Genomic DNA, 22,051 nt, shown 5'->3' with positions numbered 1-22,051 from the left:
GGTGGTGGTGAGGTATTGGAGGTATTGGCGAGCTTAAAAGTGGACAAATCTCCAGGTCTGGATGAATTGTGTCCCAGGCTGCTATGGGAGGCGAGGGAGGAGATTGCCGGAGCTCTGACCCAAATTTTTAATTCCTGTCAAGCCATGGGGAGGTGCCAGAGGACTGGAGAACCGCTACTGTGGTCCCAATATTTAAGAAAGGTTGTAGAGACAAGCCAGGGAACTACAGACCGGTGAGAACAATGTCAGTGGTTGGGAAACTACTGGAGTAGATTCTTAAGGAGAGATTCTATCTCCGCTTGGAGAGGCAAGGTTTGATCAGGGATAGTCAGCATGGTTTTGTCAGAGGGGAGTTATGCCTAACAAATCAGATTGAATTTTCTGAGCATGTAAACAAGCGTATGGATGAGGGTAGTGCAGTTGATGTAGTTTACATGGATTGCAGCAAAGCCCTTGATAAGGTCTGACATAGGAGACTTATTATGAAGGCAAATACACATGGGATGGAGAGCGATTTGATAAGGTGGATTCATGATTGGCTTAGCGGTCGGAGACAGAGAGTGATGACGGATGGATGCTCTAGTGTCTGGAACCAATGACCAGTGATGTACCGCATGTATCCGTGCTGGGCCCCATATTGTTTTTTGTTTATATAAATGACATGGATAACTATGTGGGCAGTAGAATCACGAAGTTTACAGATGACACAAAGATTGGCCTGGTGGTTAACAGTCAGGCTGAGTGGGTTACAAGGCAGATATAGACTTGTAAAATGGTCAAATGGGCACATAAGTTGCAGATGGAATTTAATCCTGAAAAGTGAGGCGATACACTTTGGCAGGAGTAATTTAGCAAGGAAGTAGACTATGAAAGGCCTGCCCCTGGAAAGTTGAAGTGTTCTGAAGATCTCTGAAATGGGCGGGTGAAAAGGGCCTATGGGACACTCGCATTTAACAATCGGGGCATAGGATTACAAAAGCAGGGCCATGATGGAACTGTATTGAACTTTGGCGAGGCCACAGCTGGAGGACTGTATTCAATTCTGGTCACAGCATTATAGGAAGGATGTAATTGCACGAGGGGATGCAGAGAATTTCTTTTTTTAATTTTGTGTCATTTTTTCCAATTAAGGGGTAGATTAGTGTGGCCAATCTACCTATTCTGCACATCTTTAGGTTGTAGTGGCAAAACTGACGCAAAAACGGGGAGAATATGCAAACTCCACACGGACAGTGACACAGAGCCGGGATCGAACCTGGGACCTCGGCCTCGTGAGGCAACAGGGCAAACCACTGCGCCACCGTGCTGCCCGGGAATTCAGTGAAGATCACCAGAATGTTGCCTGGGATGGAACATTTAAGATATAAAGAGAGGTTGGATAAGGTTGTTGTCTCTAGAACAGGGAAGACTGAGGGCCGACCTGAACAAGGTGCACAAGATTATGAAGGGCATGGACAGGGTGGATAGGGACACAAGTTCAAAGTGAGGGGTGTGAAGTTTAAGGCGGGTTTAAGGAAAAGCTTTTTACCCAGAGAGTGGTGACAGTCTGCAATGCACTGCCTGGGAGGGTGGTAGAGGAGGGATGCCTCACACCCTTTAAATAGTACCTGACTGAGTACTTGGCATGTCATAACATTCAACGTTATGAGCAAGTGGGATTAGGTGGGCAAATCAGGGCCTTTCATGCATTGGTGCAGAATCAATGGGCCAAAGGGCCTCTTCTGCACTGTAGTATTCTGTGTTTCTGTGACCTCAGCAGCCAGTGGGTCAATTTTGCCCTTAGCAAGATGGTGATGAGATGCCCTAATGAACTGCTGCAATACATATTGTGTTGGCAAACCCACAGCATTGTCAGGGAAGGAGATCCAGGATTTTGATGGAACTGCACATAGAAATAGCCATCAGGAGGTGGACAACTGTGGTCACTCCCTCCCGCCCCTCCATCCTGTTATCCAGCGGATTCCGAACCTTTTCCCTGCGGACATGATCCATTTTTGACCTCCAGATAAAATTGAAGCTAGCTCAGGTGATTGATTTTCCTCACAGGCTGTTGGTCCACCCTGGACTGACCGCCTCTCTTTAGGTTTGTTTCGCCCAAACCTCTCGTGGCCACCATCATGCCCATTCAATGAACATGAGGATATATTTTTTGCAAATTGATCCTTCCATCCACACTACCACTGCACTATCAGCAAAATTGGGCATCTGCATTTCCACCATCAAGCTTGTTAATTAGAATGGTGTTGGAAGGATAATAAATATGAATTAATGGCATGAGCCTGTACATAAAAATGGAGCAAGTACTAAGAAGAGAAAAATTGTAATGCACCCATAATGTCCCTACAGTGCAGAAGGAGGCCGTTTGGCCCATCATGTCTGTACCGATCCTTTTAAAGCATCCCAACCAGACTGTAACCCCATCACCCCACCTAACCGACACATGTTTGGAGTTGAGAGGAAACCGGAGCACGTGCAGGAAACCCACACAGACACATATAGCTGATGTTGAGTTTAGTTTATTTCTCACAGTAATGGTCTTAAACACTGACAAATTGTCATGCAATTTCTTGAAATCATTCACCTGAAATGGATATCACCTCAAAAATTAGAATCAGGGGCAGCACAGTGGCACAGTGGTTAGCATTGCTGCCTCATGGCGCCGATGTCCCAGCTCTGCGTCACTGTCCATGTGGAGTTTGCACATTCTCCCCGTGTTTGTGTGGGTTTCGCCCCCATAACCCCAAGACCTGCAGGGCAGGTGGATTGGCCACGCTAAATTGCCCTTTAATTGGGAAAAATTTATTGGGTACTCTAAATTAAAAAAAAATTAGAATCATAAAATTTATAATGCAGAAGGAGGCATTTCGCCCCTTCAGTCTGCACCGGCATGGAAAAAGCACCCTACCCATGTCCCTGTAGAACAACCTAACCTGCACATCCCTGGACACTAATGGACAATTTAGCTTGGCTAATCCACCTAACCTGCACTTCTTTGGACTGTGGGAAGAAATCGGAGGCACTGGGAGAAGGTACCATCTCCACAGACTGTGACCCAAGGCTGGAATTGACCCCGGGTCCCTAACGCTGTGAGGTAGCAGTGCTAACCACTGTGCCTCCCCATGCATTATCAGTTATTTGGGGATTCTGCACGTGGAGGAAACACTTTTTAGAAATGCTGACGGTCTGAAACGCTCCTTGGGACGTCCAATAGTTGTGAAAGGCGCCATATAAATGCAAGAGTTTATTCCAAGTAAAAACAAGCCTCATAGATCCACTTCTGCTCGGAAATATCTCATTGACATTTATGTTACTGTGTTTTAAGTTAGGCATGTTCAATCATTTGCTTAATTCAGTTGATGCATCTTTTCAACAGAGGGTTTGCAGTGAAATCGGTTTGGAGAAATGTGCAATGAAATTACCATCCCCGCCCACCTCCACTTTCTCCCTCCGTATCGCCGACTGCCAACTGCCTGTGGACTTCACCCGGGATTGATTCCACTTCCGTGTTCAAACACTGTTCGCCTATCAAAACGATAAGCTTTTCTTCTCCTTTTCTACCGAACGAGTTTTGAATAAAAATATTTCAAGATTGAAGTGCACGTCATCAGAAAATCGCGCGCGGAACTGAAGGTTTGAACCAGGAAGTGCTGAGTGTGAACATGGCTTCCAGACAGCAGGTCCAGAGTTTCACCGAGGAGACAATTTGTCCCATTTGTCTCGATTTCTTCACTGATCCGGTAACACTGGATTGTGGACACAATTTCTGCCGCTCCTGTATCTCCCAGTGTTGGGGAAAGAAGGAGGTAAACTCCTGCCCGGAATGTAGAGAGGAGTTTCCGGAAAGAAACCTCAGGATAAATTGGGCCTTGGGGAATCTGGCCGAGAAAGCTCGAAAATTAAAGCTGGATCCGAAAGAGAAGGAAAGTAAACTTCACTGTGAAGAACATCAGGAAGAACTAAAGCTATTTTGTGAAACTGACAAGAAATTGATCTGTTTCACTTGTGTAGTTGCGCCGGATCACAGAGACCACCGCTTCCTGTCGATTAAAGAAGCTGCTGAAATCTACAAGGTAAAAGGGAAAGGATTATCTAGCCTGACAATTTATCACATTTTCCTGCTGTAAGATCTTAATTCTGTGATTATCCCTCCCAATCCCAGGATCAGCTGAAATCTTCCTTAGATTCTCTCACAGAGAAGAAATCGGAGGTTCTCCAAACGGAACTGAAACAGAAAGGGAATATTTCTGAAGTTAGGGTAAGGTCTCCCTGTGCTGATTATGGGATCTCGGTTAGTTTTGTTCCCTTTATCGCGGGACATTAACTATGGTTCACATTTCATTTGGTAGAAACAGTCGAGCAGTCTGCAGCCCCACATCACATCCGAGTTCAGAAAAATGCACCAGATTCTCACTGAGAAAGAGCAGCGTTTACTCAGAGATCTCAGGGAAGAAGAGGAGAAGATTCTGGAACCAATGGAGAAAAATCTTCTAGAGATTCAGGAGAATTTAAATTCTATTGAGGAGAATCTCTCAAAGTTGCAGAAATATATGGAGCAAAAAGACGAGCTGATATTTCTGAAGGTGAGGGAACATATTGCGGATCAGTTTAGTGAAACTCCCTGTCACCCGCTTAAATACAGAATTACACTGACTTTTTTTGTTATTAAGGTTAATCGGCTGTTATTACAGAACTAATTGCATTCAACTCTACTCTGCAGAACCACGGGAACGCCTGTAAAATCCTGAGGATTAGTTGTCTTGATCTTTACGTTGAATTATTTCCGTGTTTCCCAAGTTTAATTTTCTCCTGGAACTCCCATTGTAATCCAGTTCCAGTTCCATGTTGTGAGTGTGTGTGTGTGTCTGGTACGGTGTGTGAGAGTCACTGTGTCTGTGAGCGGGACTGATGCTCAGTTCCAGTTTATTTGACTCTCCACAATCTTCCTTCCAAAATCCATGACTTTCCACTTCCGTGTTGTGTCTCACCAGCCTGTTTATATATCTTGAAATCTGTTACTAACATCCTCACTCTTGTGATTTCTTTCAGGAGGCAGCTTGTCGGAAGAGAAGGTAGGAAATGCGCTTGACTGAAACAGCACATTTGTCCTCGGAAAGTGTTATTATGGATTTTCTTTCTGGTTAAAAATGCTGAAAGAGATGAATGTAGCTGGAATATTTCAATCATTTCAAAAATATTCTAACAAAGACGAATTTATAACATTAACTATTTAACACTGACAGGATTCAGGATGAATTTAAAATATTCTCGGTCGAAGATGCCGTTCTATCGTTCGGGAAGTTCAAAGGTCCTTTACAATACCGAGTCTGGAGAGAAGTGGGAAAGATCATTAACCCCGGTAAAACTCTTCTATTCATTTTCCTGATTTTAAATCCAGTTGTGACGGGACTAAAGGGTCTCCAAAACCCAGATTAAATGTTCACTTTGCCGCTTGTTAATCCTCGGGAGCCTCTCCATTCTCATATTTTACTCTCTGTGGGTTCCTCTGGGTGAGTGTCTGAAGCCATCAGCACCGTGTGTCAAAGCAGTGAAGGGATCTGTATAACCAGAGGGATAGAGCACCAATCTCAGGATGGGAAACCCAATTTGTAGAGGAGACTGGATGTTGCTGTCTGGAGTCCTGGGTTATATTTTTTATCATTGTATTATCGGGAAGACATGTGTACATTAGGGAGCATGTGTAAACAGGCAGCTAATCTATTTGGTTAAAACAGCCGCCTTAGTCAAGAGGGGGCTGCAGAAACTCCGAATCTGCACTCTCGGGAAAGGCATGGTGATCTTACTGAAATATTCAATAGAGAGAAGATAAACATCTACTGGTTTAACATGGGCAGTGTCTACAATGAAGTAATAGTCCCATAGTCTCAAATGACCATAGGTTACTTTTCCCTTTTGACGAGGAGAGCTTTGAGGGCAGCATGGTGGCACAGCACTGCTGCCTCACCGTGCCAGGGACCCAGGTCAGGTGACTGTGGATTTTGCACTTTCTCCCTGTGGATTTCCTCCGGGTTCTCCAGTTTCCTCCCACAGTCCAAAGAGATGTGCAGGCCTGGTGGATTGGCCATTCTAAAATCACCCTAGTGTCCAAAGGTTGGGTTACAGGGATAGGGTAGGGGAGTGGTTCTCGGTAGGGTGATCTTTCAAAGGGTTGGTGAAGACTCCATGGGCCAGATGGTCCCTTTCACTGTAGGGATTATGATTCTAACTGGTAATTATCTAACCTGAGGGTCACCATGCCTCAGGCGAGTGGCAAGGTTGAGAAGGTGGGCCTTCATGGACACTCCCAGCTGGTATGGGAATTGAACCTGCGCTGTTGGTCTTCCATCACAAATCAGCTTTCCAGCAAACTGAGCTAAACCCAATCTTCTACAGCATATCTCTTTTTTCAGCAATCTTCAAGTTAAGTATTAAGGTCTTGGATTCTGCTTTTATTGCTGCTGTTAAGCGCATCCAGGACTGAACCATGTTGATTCTGACTGTTGGAGTTTATTTTTGCTGATGTTAATAATCCCAATAACTGGACTGGTGTTTAATCCTCTCTGTAAATGTCAAATTAACTAATATTGTTTCAGACACACGATCAAAAGGCTGCACTGTAGCACGGTGGTTAACACCATTGCTTCACAGCACTAGGGTCCCAGGTTTAATTCCTGTTTGGGTCACTGTTTGTGTGGAGACTGCACGTTCTCCACGTGTCTGTGTGGGTTCCCTCGGGTGCTCTGACTTTCTCCCACAAGTCTCGAAAGACGTGCTTGTTAGGTAATCTGGACATTTTGAATTCTCCCTCAGTGTACCCGAAGAGGCGCCGGAATGTCACGACACGGGGCTTTTCACAGTAACTTCATTGCAGTGTTAATGTGACAATACTTGTGACAATAATAAAGATTATTATTATTAAATATATCAGCGCCACTTCACTGTCGCTGGGTCAAAATCATGCAACTAACTTCCCAACAGCACTGCGGGTGTACCTTCACTACATGGTTTACAGCTGTTCAAGAAGGCGGCTCACCATCACCTTCACTAGGGCAATCTTGGTCCAGCACTAGATACTGGCATTGTCAAGAATGTTCATATTCCATGAACAATTGAAAAGGGAGTCTTAAAAGGTCTGTAATGTCCAAACGTGATATTGTGCTGATGTACTGATGTACACTGCTGTAAAATGTTACTGTGCACAGGGAATATACCCCCCCAGTGAATGAAAAATAAATTACACGGGGGTTGGCATAATATTTTGACAATTATGCACAAGACATATTACAATCTTAACATTGAGTCTTCATTAAATTTACCACCTCTGGCTATAGTTGTTGCTGTGGGGACAGGATGCGGTGAGACTGAACGGATGGTGAATACAATGTAGTCTGCTATTTTTATGTTTTTTCATAGGAGATATTGACCAAACATAACACATTGCTGGAATTCTCAGCATGATGCTTGGAATGCATAGTTTAGAGCAGCTCAATGCATCAGAGGCAGACATAATTTAAAATATTTTTGCATGTAGTTTTCCGTAGAGTGAATGGGAGCCTGAGCAGCTCTTGGGCAGAGGGATTATTGTAAGGGACGCCATGGCGACTAGGGGCTTTTCACAGTAATTTCATTGAAGCTGACTTGTGACAATAAGCAATTATTATTATTATTAATGACTGTCAGGCCAAGGTAGTTCTGTGTATATTTCCAGGATTCTCTATCCACCTTCCAACAATGAAGGTGAGCCCGATCCTAGAACTGCATCTTCTCCCACACACATTAGCAGGTGTTTCTGGGAAATGGGATTGGTCCTTGGACTTGGTAGTGCTGGTATTCCTTTCTCAGGCTCCTTTTCCAGGCCTGCTCTTGCCGTCGGGTGTCCCTTCAATCAGGTCATTCCTCCAAGTAAGTCTCTTCTGAGTAAGGCGTTGACGTCTATATTGCATTTCTTGAAGTAAGCTTTCAGAGTGTCTTTGAAATGCTTCCTTTGTCCTCCTGTTGTTCAGGAACCGATTCCATTCCAAACCTCTCCTACCCGCAAAACACATGCACACTTAGGAAATAAAAGGTTAATGTCAGGACTGAACTCAGTGGCAATGGTCTCTGTGGTCAAATATACCAATACACTTGGTATTCAATTGTCACATTTACTTTGTTCGATTTGTGTTCAGCAGACAATGAACACAAATCTGTCACATTACTTGATTCCATTGTAATAAGTCAGTTTGTATTTAATGCGAGTACATCACAGCTTCACACTTGGAGTTAACTTTGTTTTCTTTCCTAGGACATTTTGCGAAAGACTGCTTCAAGCAGCCTGGAGGTTTTAACTACAACCTAGTTCCTGATGCTGACTGCTCCAATCAATATGAGGTTCAGCCTCCAAAAAAGAAAAAGGTAATTATTTATTTGTGGATGTAGACTTAACCTATGATTACAGCCATCTGAGAGCATAAACAGGGGCTGTTTAGCACACTGGGCTAAATCGCTGGCTTTGAAAGCAGACCAAGGCAGGCCAGCAGCACAGTTCGATTACCGTAACAGCCTCCCCGAACAGGCGCTGGAATGTGGCGACTAGGGGCTTTTCACAGTAACTTCATTGAAGCCTACTCGTGACAATAAGCGATTTCATTTCATTTTCATTGTCCTCACCAGAATTCAACTCGCCAGATAATTGTTATCATCTGAAACCATCAATGATCGATCTGCTCCTGTATTTCTCAAAATGTTAACTTGCTTACTTATTTTGTTTGACGAGAAAAGGAAAACTTCTCCCTTTGAAATAAAACATCCAGAACCTGTCTTCCTTGACCAGTACTTTTCTGAACTATCTTGAGCTCAATGTCCTTTTTTGCATAGATTGCGAAAGACTGCTTCAAGCAACCTGGAGGTTTTAAGTACAACCTAGTTCCTGATGCTGACTGCTCCAGTCAATATGAGGTTCAGCCTCCAAAGAAGAAAAAGGTAATTATTTATTTTGTGAATGTAGACTTAACCTATGATTACAGCCATCTGAGAGCATAAACAGGGGCTGTTTAGCACACTGGGCTAAATCGCTGGCTTTGAAAGCAGACCAAGGCAGGCCAGCAGCACAGTTCGATTACCATAACAGCCTCCCCGAACAGGCGCCGGAATGTGGCGATTAGGGGCTTTTCACAGTAACTTCATTGAAGCCTACTCGTGACAATAAGCAATTTCATTTCATTTTCATTGTCCTCACCAGAATGCAACTCGCCAGATAATTGTTATCATCTGCAACCATCAATGATCGATCTGCTCCTGTATTTCTCAAAATGTTAACTTGCTTACTTATTTTGTTTGACGAGAAAAGGAAAACTTCTCCCTTTGAAATAAAACATCCAGAACCTGTCTTCCTTGACCAGTACTTTTCTGAACTATCTTGAGCTCAATGTCCTTTTTTGCATAGATTGCGAAAGACTGCTTGAAGCAACCTGGAGGTTTTAAGTACAACCTAGTTCCTGATGCTGACTGCTCCAGTCAATATGAGGTTCAGCCTCCAAAGAAGAAAAAGGTAATTATTTATTTGTGGATGTAGACCTAACCTATGATTACAGCCATCTGAGAGCATAAACAGGGGCTGTTTAGCACACTGGGCTAAATCGCTGGCTTTGAAAGCAGACCAAGGCAGGCCAGCAGCTCAGTTCGATTACCGTAACAGCCTCCCCGAACAGGCGCCGGAATGTGGCGATTAGGGGCTTTTCACAGTAACTTCATTGACGCCTACTCGTGACAATAAGCAATTTCATTTCATTTTCATTGTCCTCACCAGAATGCAACTCGCCAGATAATTGTTATCATCTGCAACCATCAATGATCGATCTGCTCCTGTATTTCTCAAAATGTTAACTTGCTTACTTATTTTGTTTGACGAGAAAAGGAAAACTTCTCCCTTTGAAATAAAACATCCAGAACCTGTCTCCCTTGACCAGTACTTTTCTGAACTATCTTGAGCTCGATGTCCTTTTTTGCATAGATTGTGAAAGAGTGCCCCTATTTCACCTGTACCACTGCTACAGATTTAACAGCCATTTCTTTTTAGATGCTTGCTTTCCTACTACTGCAACTGGTCTTCCATTTAATTTCCAACAATCTGCCCAAATGCTTCCCACTTGGAAACACTTGGGTTTCGGAATATCACGTCCACTCTCCTTTCTGAGGTGAGGTGACATTTCCTGACCATTTCCAAGTATTCCATCTATTTCTTGACTATTTGTTTTCTTATCTTTGGCTCCCTTTCCATCCTTTTCATTTTTAAAAGGATGCTGGAAAAATGTTTGGTTCTATGGACCAGTTTGTAATCAACAGTTAACTCTGTTGCCTGTCTAGCAATTTATACTTTTGTTCCTCAACATTAGTTTCAGTAGACAAAGGAAGTACATCTTTAAATTCCTCTTCAATGCGCATATCCAATGGTCAGAATTATTTAGCTTCACCCTCTCAAATTCAATATGAGTTCATCCAAGTTTGCGTTTCGCAATTTCTGCCCGTACACCTCAGAAATCAAGTCATATGTACTATGGATGGCTTTCTTTACAATATAATCTACAGGTAGCTCTTCTGACACATGCACCCCACTAGCTCTACCTCTCTGTCTGCTTTGTAAAAGTAAAGTCCAAATTTATTTTGGCAATTTCATATCTGTTTAGTTACCTGTTCAAAATAAATAAAAGCTGGGTTTCTCCAATGTATGCCCACCCCGTTACTGCTGCTAGTGAGGACGGACAATCTGGATCGCCGCTCGCTGGCAGTGGGGTTCTCTACTTCCGCCGTTTGTCAATAGAATTTCCCACTGAGGCCACCTTATGCGCCTGGAAACCCACAGGCTGGGATGCATTGCCGGTGGGACCAGAGTATCCCGCTGCCAGCAGACGTCTGGACAATCCCACCGAAATAATGCTTCCCCATCCTTTTCCTCAAATTTTGAAAGAGCTTGTATAACTTTCCCCCCTAAGTTCATGTCTAAAACTAGGCCCTTCGTCAACCTGCTCTTGTGTCTCTACTTCAACTTCCCGCAATATAAGCTGAAATGCTCTCTATTTCTCCTTTTCCCTCTCATACTCAAGAGTTTTTACAGCACATCTTGTCTGGGCCGGCCATCAAGAACCTATCTACTCTAATTGCATGAGTCGCAAAATGTTGGTTGACAAGTGCAACAGGTGATTAAGAAGGCAAATGGAATTTGTCCTTCATTGCTAGAAGGATGGAGTTTAAGACTAGGGAGGTTATGCTGCAATTGTATAAGGTGTTAGTGAGGCCACACCTGGATTATTGTGTTCAGTTTTGGTCTCCTTACCTGAGAAAGGACGTACTGGCGCTGGAGGGTGCGCAGAGGAGATTCACTAGGTTAATCCCAGAGCTGAAGGGGTTGGATTACGAGGAGAGGTTGAGTAGACTGGGAATGTACTCGTTGGAATTTAGAAGGATGAGGGGTAATCTTATAGAAACATATAAAACTATGAAGGGAATAGATAGAATAGATGCGGGCTGGTGGTTTCCACTGGCGGGTGACAGCAGAACTAGGGGACATAGCCTCAAAATAAGGGGAAGTAGATTTAGGACTGAGTTTAGGAGGAACGTCTTCACCCAAAGGGTTGTGAATCTATGGAATTCCTTGCTCAGTGAAGCAGGTGAGGCTCCTTCATTATATGTTTTTAAGATAGTTTTTTGAAGAATAAAGGGATTAAGGGCCATAAAGTGGAGCTGAGTCCACAAAAGATCAGCTATGATCTAATTGAATGGTGGAGCATGTTCGAGGGGCCAGATGGCCTACTCCTGCTCCTAGTTCTTATGTTCTTAATTGAAAGAATAGCAAACATTTAGTTGCATGAGAGAGACCATATATTGCAAAAGTTGAGGAAATTGAATTAGCTAAAATTCATTTAAGAACAATGCAAGAAATGCATTTAGAAATGCAAGAAAAATATCAAGAGGAACAAACGGAAAAGAAGAAATCAGAAATGCATAAAATTAAATAGAAATTTAAAAAACTTAAACCAGAGATGCAAGAAAATCAAAAAGAAAGGGAAAGAGAAAAAGGAGAGAGAACATTTAAAGTTTATATTATAACTGGACATATAGATTCTGGAAGGGAATCTTGGCTCACAAGATCAATAAAAACAATAAATATTATTGAAAAAAGTGGATTATGATAAAATACTCCTTTACTCCCCCCTTAGTTTAACAATTACACACAGATTTTAAGATTAGCACAGATTACAGAGTACATTTTAAACTACAATGGTCTCATTAACTCACCAAGTCCATTTTAAGCACACAAGATAACTTGTCAAAGACGGACTCACCTGGGCGATGATGACTCTAGAAGTCAAGCCTACCAGTGGTAACTCACTGTGATCACACATGAATGGCTGTTTGGACATGGTACTGGAGAACTTCCAACCCCCGTGGAACCACCCGTTGCATTTGAAAATGAAAAAATAAAAATCTCTTATTGTCACGAGTAGGCTTCAATGAAGTTACTGTGAAAAGTCCCTAGTCGCCACATTCTGGCGCCTGTCCGGGGAGGCTGGCACGGGAATCGAACCGTGCTGCTGGACTGCTTGGTCTGCTTTAAAAGCCAGCGATTTAGCCCAGTGAGCTAAACCAGTCCCATTTTAATTCTTTGATCAAGAGAACTAGAGATGGGATAAGAAAAGGCATACTTTACATCTCTTACCCTCTCGTCTCCACATATACACCGCTGATCTTTAGGACATTTATCAGCATCTTTAGTTCTATTTTGCAGCTAACTTGTGTTGCAAGTTATGCGGTTTTATTGTTCAGTGTATGGAAAATGACAGCTCTGTGTCTTGCGGTCTTATGACTTCTACTTAATGCTGGATTCCTTGCAGGTAAAGATAATTGTTCAATTAACTACTGAAACAGCTATTAACAAAAGAAAGTATATCTTCATTTGTGAATATGCATTCAACTTGGTAAGATTAACACCTCAGAATGGGTTTGTTATCCAGATATCACAGAATTGTTCCAGTGCAGAAGGCGGCCATTTGGCCCATCACCAGCTACCCAAATGTGCATTCTTGCTAAGTGCCATTCCCCTGCCTTTTCTCTATACCCCTGCACATTGTTTTTATTCAAGTAATCATCTGATGCCCTCTTGAATGCCTCAATTGAACCTGGCACCACCCTAAACACTTTTTTAAAATTAAGAGTACCCGATTTGTTTTCCAATTAAGTGGCCAATCACCCAGCCTGCACATCTTTGGGTTGTGGGGGTGAAACCCACAACGGGGAGAATGTGAAAACTCCACACGGACAGTGACCCAGGGACGGGGTCAAACCCAGGTCCTCAGTGACATAGTCAGCAGTGCTAACCATTGTGCCACCGTGCCGCCAGACCTGAAACACTTGTGTGAAAAAGTTTTTTTCTCGCATCACATTTGCTTGTTTTGTAAATCCCATCCATGCGCTCTTGTTCTTTATCCTTTTCCAAATGGGAACAATTTCTTCCTTTCAGCTCTGTCGTGCCCTGTTGCGGGAGTTTCACACAATTCAGCTATAATGTTCGTCAGTATGATTATCCGATCATAATCTGGGCACGTATGTTTAATTATAATATCATCAAGGATGTATTCACCTCTACTTGTATAGTACTTAGGGTGAAGGGGATCAAACAAAATGGGAGGAAAGCGGGATCAGGCTTTAGAGCAGGCTTTTTCAAAGTCGGGGTCTCGACCCACGGTGGGTCACGGGCGGGTGTCGGGAGGGTCGCACTTCACCAACTCATCTATGTCCTTTTGAAGTTCACGGTGTCCTCTTCACAGTTTACAATACTTTGCAATTGTCTCCCGCACTGACCCCTGGGGAACACCACTATAAACCTTCCTCCAGCCTGAAAAATATCCATTGATTTTCACTCTCTGCTTCCTATTGTTCAGCCAATTTTGTATCCATGTTGCTACTGTTCTTTTTATTCCATGAACTATAACTTTTGTATCTCACTCTATTTAAATCCTTTTTGAAAGTCCATGTATATCACATCAACATCATTACCCTCCTCAAGTGAAGCTGGGGGTCCCTTCCAAATCCTTCCAAACTTTTTTGAACAGGGGCGTAATATTAACAATTCTCCAGTCCTCTGGCACCTCCCCAAAGTCTAGAGGTGACAGGAGCATTACGGCTAGTGCCCCTCCATTTTCCGTTCTCACTTCATTCAAGATCGTTGGATGCACCTCAGCCGATCCCTGTGCCTTGTCAAAGTTCAGTACTGACAGTCTATTCAATATTTACTCATGATTAATTTTGACCCCCACTAGCGAGACTTCCCTCGTCTGTCACCTTGTCCTGGGGAACATCTACATCCTTAATAAAGACGGATGCAAATGATTCATGTAATGCCTCTGACATGACCCATGATCCATGTAAATTCCCTTTTTAGATGCCTGATTGGCCTTTTACGATTTATATGCCTATAGAAAGCTTGAGGATTCCCCTTTAAGTTGACTGCAAGTCTTTTCACATAATCCCTCTTTGCTTCTCTAATGTATTTTCACCTCCTCTCTGTATTCTTCTTGATTCTCAACTGTATTTTCTCCTGGACACCTGTCATAAGGTTAAGGGGGGGGGGGGGGGGGTTGTTGGGTTACGGGTATAGGGTGGATACGTGGGTTTGACTAGGGAGATCATGGCTCGGCACAACATTGAGGGCCGAAGGGCCTGTTCTGTGCTGTACTGTTCTATGTTCTATGTTCTATAAGTACACATCTTCTTTCTTACCCTAATTTATATTTCCTTTTTCATGTAGGGAACTCTGGATTTGTTTCTTCAGTATTTCCTTTTCAGGGAATATACTTTGACTGTGTCCCCCGGTTTGATGGTAACTGCAGTTGTCCCCACCAACATTTTGTTTAATTCTATCAGGCGAAGCATCATTCTTGCCACTCGTTTACTATTTGCATGTCTACTGCGGACTTTGGTTGGCTACTAGTCTTTATGTTGGCTACCAGTCTTTTCTTATAATTCGTCTTCACTTCTAATCCCTCTTCACTTCTCTAATGAGCTTTGCCTCCTCCCCTCTGAAACATGTGTAGGCCTCTTCATTGCAAATGTATTTTTTCCTGACACCTATCATGAGCACACTTTTTCTTCATTATTTTAATTCCCATCTCTTTTTTAATCCAGAGAGCTCTGGATTTGTTTCCCCTATCTTTCATTTCTACAAGAATATACCTTGATTGCACCTGGACCATTTCTGTTTTGAAGGTTGCCCATTCATCAGCTACAGTTTTTCCCACCAACATTTTGTTCCAGTGTAATCAACCAAGTTTCAATAAGTGCTGTACATTCAAGCCTACGAGTAACATTGCACCATCCAATTTCGGCAAACTTATATTCTAACTTTTTAAAAATAAATTTAGAATACCCAATTAATTTTTCCCAATTAAGGGGTAATTTAGCATGGCCAACCCTGCACATCTTTGGGTTCAGGGGGCGAAACCCACACAAGCATGGGAGAATGTGCAAACTCCACATTGTAACCCAGAACCGGGATTGAACCTGGGCCTGTGCCACGCTGTAATGGGAGTTTATTGTTGACCTTTCTTGACTTAATAATAGTATTAAACAACTTTCAAATCCTGAAACATCGTTAACGCACGTCACTTTGCAAATGTTTCAATAACTATAACATAAAATTCGATTGCTGAGTGTCATCCCTGAATATCGACCTGATTTGATGCTTCTGCCGCCGGAGGCAGAATTCTCAGATTTCTGTTTGAGGTAAAGAAGAAAACGCAACAGTGGATCTGATGGGGTATAATCAATGGGAGCTGCATCTTGTGAAATATTCAAGGATTGGACCATGCCAATCTTGCAATAGGTGACATTTGGAGCTTTGGAAAGACTAATGAATTTGAAGGAAAAAAGATATAACCCCAGTTTAGAGATCTGCAGTTCTGATCCTGTCATGTGAAGGAAATAGCAGCTGTTTTATCAGCATTGGTGCAATAAAAGTTTTGATTTCCTGCAGGAAGAAAAGAAACAGAAGAAGAATAAAGACAAGCGATCTTCCTCTGAGTCCTATTCCTCTGAGACGTCGGATGCTTCCGAGATGTCGGATTCTTCCGAGACGTCGGATTCCTCTGAGACGTTGGATTCTTCTGAGACGTCGGATTCTTCTGAGACGTCGGATCCTTGGAGATGTCGGATTTTTCTGAGACAGTCTTTGAATTCGAATAGTAAGCAGGGATGTACAGATACCAAAAGACACAAGGATTGGGAAAAGACCAATAAACATAAAAAACACAAGCATAAGAAATACAGAAAGAGAGATTAAGGAAGAGAATCTGGTGTAGAAAACTGGATTTCCTGCTTCTTGTGCTCAAGTTGTTGGTATGTGAAACCTAACACTCAGGAAGTTGAAAGAACGTGTTTCTTTTTCAGAAGAATTTCCTGTTGTACATTATATTTATCCCAAAGATGAATCAAATTTGAAATACACCATGTATTATTCAGTTGTCACAAAATGTTATTACAAAATGAAACAGTTTGTATATTTCCCTTTCATGTATTTCCAATTTAAGTGCAGGTCATGATGTTCAGTGGCTGATCTAACCTGAATATTTCAAGTGTACGATCACATCACAGTGCAAAATATTGACATTGAAATTATTTATCTCGTTCGTATGAAATTCCTTTGTCTGTTATTTTATATAGTACTGTAGAAGGGCCTTTACTTGGCGGATTAGTTGCCTTAATACCCTGTAATATTTCTAACCGTCTGCTTGACTATATTTCGTGGCAATAGGCACTTGGCAAAGCATGATGGATATATATTAGCCTTATTTCAGTCAAGAAGTTCTGCATGTAATAGCAGAAGGTCAGTCCATATAAACAAGTGCACAGCTGCACATTGTTGCTGACAGCAGATAATTGTTATTGCTCGTAGACTACGAATTCAAGGCCTGTTGTTTAAGGCTGCTCGCTTTTCTGTCTCTGGGCTTATCAATGGAATGCCTCGTTTTTCTAAATATTGCTTATTGAACAATATAAAGTACAGCCTTGCCTCTGTACAGGGGGGGAACAATTAGAAGGACTTTGGTCACTCTAAATCCCCCCATGAACTTCGTGTTAAAACAAAGGACCTATGGCGAAAACTCGAAGTGCTGGTATTTTTTCCTCAACAAGTACAGTTTAGAACTGCATAGTTATTAAACATGCTAAATTGGTTTTAAATCTACTTGATGCTGTTCAGCTGCCTAGCAAAATAGCCGTATTAAAGTGTGAAGCGCACACTACTGCAGACGATGAAGTCTCCAGTGGTAACAGATTTGCTGATAGAATAGCAAAAGAAGTGGCTCTCAAACAGCAGCCACAACTGCAAGCTGCTGCAGTTGAACTTCCGTCCATCATAACAGAACCACAGTTAAAACATCACAATTCCCAGACATTGTGTCCCAGGCCATTGCACTCAAGTAACAATTTCCAATATTTTTATTGCACCACCTTAGAGATATATAATCTTCAGCGTAACTGAGCAGATTTTAATGGGGTAGCTTTAGCTTTGAATTTTGGTTCAGATAAAAGTTTCAATTAGTTAATTCTTATCAAAGAAGTTATCTGTATCGCTACACTAGGCAGTTCAATGGGCTACGATAATTTTGTAGCCATTTTTTTCGAAATATATAGATCATAGAGAAGTTATTTTCATCTTGTATTTATGGGGTGCAAGCTTTCTTATTCTGCCTACAATAGAACATAGAACATAGAACAGAACAGGCCCTTCGGCCCTCGATGTTGTGCCGAGCAATGATCACCCTACATAAACCCACGTAACCCGTATACCCGTAACCCAACAATCCCCCCATTAACCTTACACTACGGGCAATTTAGCATGGCCAATCCACCTAACCCGCACATCTTTGGACTGTGGGAGGAAACCGGAGCACCCGGAGGAAACCCACGCACACACGGGGAGGACGTGCAGACTCCACACAGACAGTGACCCAGCAGGGAATCGAACCTGGGACCCTGGAGCTGTGAAGCATTGATGCTAACCACCATGCTACCGTGAGGCCCTGATAATATAATCTATTCTTGAAAAGTCAGTTTGTAATGACCCAGTTTCCAATCAAAACCAAAACAATTGGAGGTGTGTACAATAGAAAGGAGAATTTGACAATTTTTGCAGGTTTAAGTGCAGGCTACACCTCAACGAGTGACATTAATGTTGACATCCTTTGATTTAGCTCCTTGGCTGTTTTACATCCAGTCTCACAGTCAATAAGCCTACTGAGCGTACATGGGTAGACATCTTTTATTCCCTTTTTAAAAACAATGACTGCCCGCCATGAACGAGGCAAAAATGAATTTGCATCATTATAATCCTGCAACTGCAGCAGAATTTAAGCACCTTACTTTGGAAGAAGTGTAGCGAAGGTCCAGGGGAAAATAATATTGATCATTATGCAGCTTAAACTTCTTAAGTTTAAGAATGAACAAATTGGGAGAGTATGTGATGTAATTTATATACAACCTGAGATGAATGATACTTTGTGAATTCATATTTAATGTAACAAAAGACCCAAAATCAAAGTTATGGTCTGGAAATAAGTTGATGTTTATATCACAATTCTGAATGAAATATACAAACATACATGGAAACATACGAATTAGGGGCAGGATTGGCCACTTGACCGCTCGACCCTTTTCTGTCATTCAGTAAGATCATGGCTGATTTGATTGTAACCTCAACCCCACATTCCTGCCTACCGATAACCTTTCACCCCATTGTTAATCAAGCATTTTTCCAGCTCTGCCGTAAAATATTGAAAAACTCTGCTTCCACTGCTGTTTGAGGAAGAGAATTGCAGGCACACTTGACCCTCTGAGAGACAAGATTGTCCCTCATCTCTGTCTTAAATTAGCGACCCCTTATTTTTAAACAGTGTCTCCCAATTCTAGATTCTCTGACAAGAGTAGACATCCTCTCCACACGCACCCTGTCAATTCCCTTCAGGACCTTAAAGGTTTTGATCAAGTCCCTCTTACTATTCCAAATTCTAGTGGCTACAACACTAACCTCTTCAACTTTTCCTCGTAAGACAATGCATCCATTCCTGGAATTTGTCCAGTAAGCCTTCACTGAACTGCTTATCTACATTTCTATATTTCCTGCGTAAGAAGACCAATAATGTACACATGTCTGCAGATGTGCTTTCACCAATGACCTGTACAGCTGAAGTATGACCTCCCTACCTTTGTAATAAATTCCCCTCTATAATAAACAATAACATTCTATCCGCTTTACTAATTGCTGGATATATTTGCATTCTACCATTTTGTGATTCATCCACTTGGACACCCAGATCCCTCTGCATCTCCGAGCTCTGCAATCTCTCACCATTTAGATGATAAGCTCTTTTTCATTCTTCCTGCCAAAATGGACAATTTCACCTTCGGCCACATTGCACTCCATTGCCAGATTTTTTGCGAACTCACCGACATATCTGGCGTGAGCTCTTCTCCTCTTTTACCAAATAGAAAACTTCATATTTTCAGGAGATCTTGTGTGCTGGAGGAGGATGTGAATTTGTCTTTGGAGCGCTAATGTTGCAGTACAATGCTCCTATTTGTCACTGTTTGGTCCAGAACTGAGTATCATTGAAAAAAGAGATGTAGAAGCTTTCCATCTTGCACTCATTGGGAAATTCACAAGACTGCATAATTTAAAGAGAACCACAATTTGTACTTCATAATAAGAGTTCTGATTCATTGGCACGTGGACGTTGATTGGTAGACCCATTGCTGTGGATAATATACCAGTTAACTGATGACTGACAATTAACTGCCAAACTTTGTTTCAATTCATACTAGGCACGTTTGGTAATAGTGGATGTAAGGTCATTATGGAGAGGGACAAAGGCGGATTGGAAATAAAGTTTCTGAATTGGGGGAAAAAGGTCAATTTCAATAGGATAAGACAGGATCTGGCAAAATTCAACCGGGAGCAGCGAGCTGTCGGGAAATCTACATCAGAAGAGCTATTTATTCAACAAGGAAATGTACAGAGTACAGGACCAACATGTCCCCATGAAAGTGAACGGCTGGAACAATAAGTCCATAGATCCCTGGAAGTCTCGGGATATTCAAGCTTGGCTAAGGAAAGAAAGGGAAATACATTTGACGGGCTCAAAACAGTGGAAGACTTGGAAGAGTATAGAAAGTGAGGGGGGTTACTTAAAAAATAAATTATGAGAGCGAAGAGGGAGCATGAGAAAACACTGGCAGGTGAAATAAAGGAAAATCTAAAGGTGTTTTGTAAGTATATTAATAGCAAGAGGATAACCAGGGAAAGAATAGGACCCATTCAGCACCAACGTGGCAAGCTGTGTGTAGAGTCAGACGACAAGGCTACTTACCAGCATTTTGTAAATCCACAAACACTACCATCTAGAAAAACAAGGATGTCAGATACATGGGAACACCGCCACCTGCAAGTTCCCCACCAAACCATTCATTGTTCTGACTTGGAAATATATCAGTTTTCCTTCACTGCCTCTGGGCCAATGTCCTAGAATACCCTCGCTAACAGCACTGTTGGTATACTTATATCACATGGAATGCAGCACCTTCTCAAGGGAAATTAGGATGGGCAATAAATATTGGTCTAGCCAGCGAAGAGAAAACAACTCTCCCAAGAACATAAGAGATTGGAGCAGTTGACGAGTCAAAATTGCTCAGCTATTCAGTATGATCATGACTGTTCGTGAACTCTGCATCCCCCCTCTCTCCCCTTCCCCTTCCACTCTCCCCCTCCTTCAGTGTCTAAATCAACCCCTCCACCCTTTTTTCACCCCCCCACTCCATCTCTCTCGACTTTCACCTGCCCTCCATTTTATTTCTACCTCTCTCTGTCTTCTGATTCTCTACCCACACTCTCTCCCCTCCAACCCTCACTCTCTGTCCTTCCTGCTGTATTCTCCCTCTCCGACTAGCTCTCATCACTCCTTCACCTTTTCTCTGTCCTCTCCCTCTCAAACCCTCTCCCTCCATCTTTTCTCCATCTCTCTATTCCTGACGATACTGTCTCGCTCCTCCAGAAACTGTCTTTCTCCCCTCCACCTCCTTCTCTCTTTGCCTCCCTTTACCTGCACTGCTCCCCTTTTTCTCTCTCTCCCACTCCTAGCTCATTCCTGATATTGCATTCTCCACTCCCTCCTGCTTCCTGCCCCGCACAGTCTCTGCACAACATGCAGGCCATAGGAATAAGCAACATTGACCATTGAACCCTTGAGCTCGCTCGTTATTTAATACCTGATCATAACCTCAAATCTGCACCCTGCATACTCTGAACACATAATTACCCCCTTGTTTATCTATAATCCATCCCTCGCTGCCTTGAAAATGTTCAAAGACTATGCTTCCACTGCCTTTTCAGGAAGATATTGCAAAAGTGTCATGACTTCTGAGAGATTTTCCCCCTTATCTCCATTTTAAATGGGCGATCCCTTATTTTGAAGCAGTGATTATTCCAGATGCACCTACAAGAGGAAATAAAACAAATCACTTTTAATTTCTCCTTCTTATATTTGATGATGAACTGTGTCATTTTTTTCCCCAAGAGAAATTGATTCTCTGGCCCTAGTTCTCAGATTACCTTTTGGCATTATAAGGCCGATCAGTTCCCACATCATGTTCAATACAGACAGACTGTCCAGTCAGTGTCCATAGCAGTGTCACATCATTTACATCTTTAAGCAGTAACAAGGTTGTCGTATTTTATTATAAATGAAAAACAGTTTCCTTCCCTCCAATTTTACTACAGATTACCCACTGGAACATGACATTCTGGACAATATTTACAGACCTGTACAAACCCAGTTCAGTTTGTCAGTGTTATTTAATCATACAAGGAAGTTACATTATTCAAACATGGTGAGAGTTTCAAGTGAGTCAAACTCACAGATTCTTCAGAATTACAAGAAACAAGCTAATTAGAAATGAATATAAACAGAAAGGCAGCACGGTTGCATAGTGGTTAGCACAGTTGCTTCGCAGCTCCTGGGTCCCAGGTTCG

General features: G+C 42.4%; 1 protein-coding gene across 2 annotated transcripts; it reads left to right on the top strand.

Moving 5' to 3' along the window:
• The first annotated feature begins 3,436 nt into the window (after positions 1-3,436).
• LOC119975435 (nuclear factor 7, brain-like) lies at positions 3,437-16,664 on the top strand. 2 transcript variants are annotated; one of them, XM_038815080.1, is made up of 8 exons: positions 3,437-4,070; positions 4,160-4,255; positions 4,347-4,580; positions 5,047-5,069; positions 5,241-5,356; positions 8,282-8,391; positions 8,854-8,958; positions 16,004-16,664. In XM_038815080.1, exons 1-8 carry the CDS (start codon positions 3,660-3,662, stop codon positions 16,307-16,309), a joined length of 1,401 nt encoding a protein of 466 aa, XP_038671008.1. In that variant the 5' UTR covers positions 3,437-3,659; the 3' UTR covers positions 16,310-16,664. The 2 variants fall into 2 exon arrangements, with proteins under 2 accessions (XP_038671008.1, XP_038671009.1); XM_038815081.1 differs by lacking the exon at positions 8,854-8,958.
• Positions 16,665-22,051: the final 5,387 nt, after the last annotated feature.

Source organism: Scyliorhinus canicula, chromosome 13, assembly GCF_902713615.1.
Source record: "Scyliorhinus canicula chromosome 13, sScyCan1.1, whole genome shotgun sequence".
Lineage (NCBI taxonomy): Eukaryota > Metazoa > Chordata > Chondrichthyes > Carcharhiniformes > Scyliorhinidae > Scyliorhinus > Scyliorhinus canicula.
The sequence above is the reverse complement of the archived record's forward strand: the minus strand, read 5'-3'. Positions and strand labels throughout refer to the sequence as shown.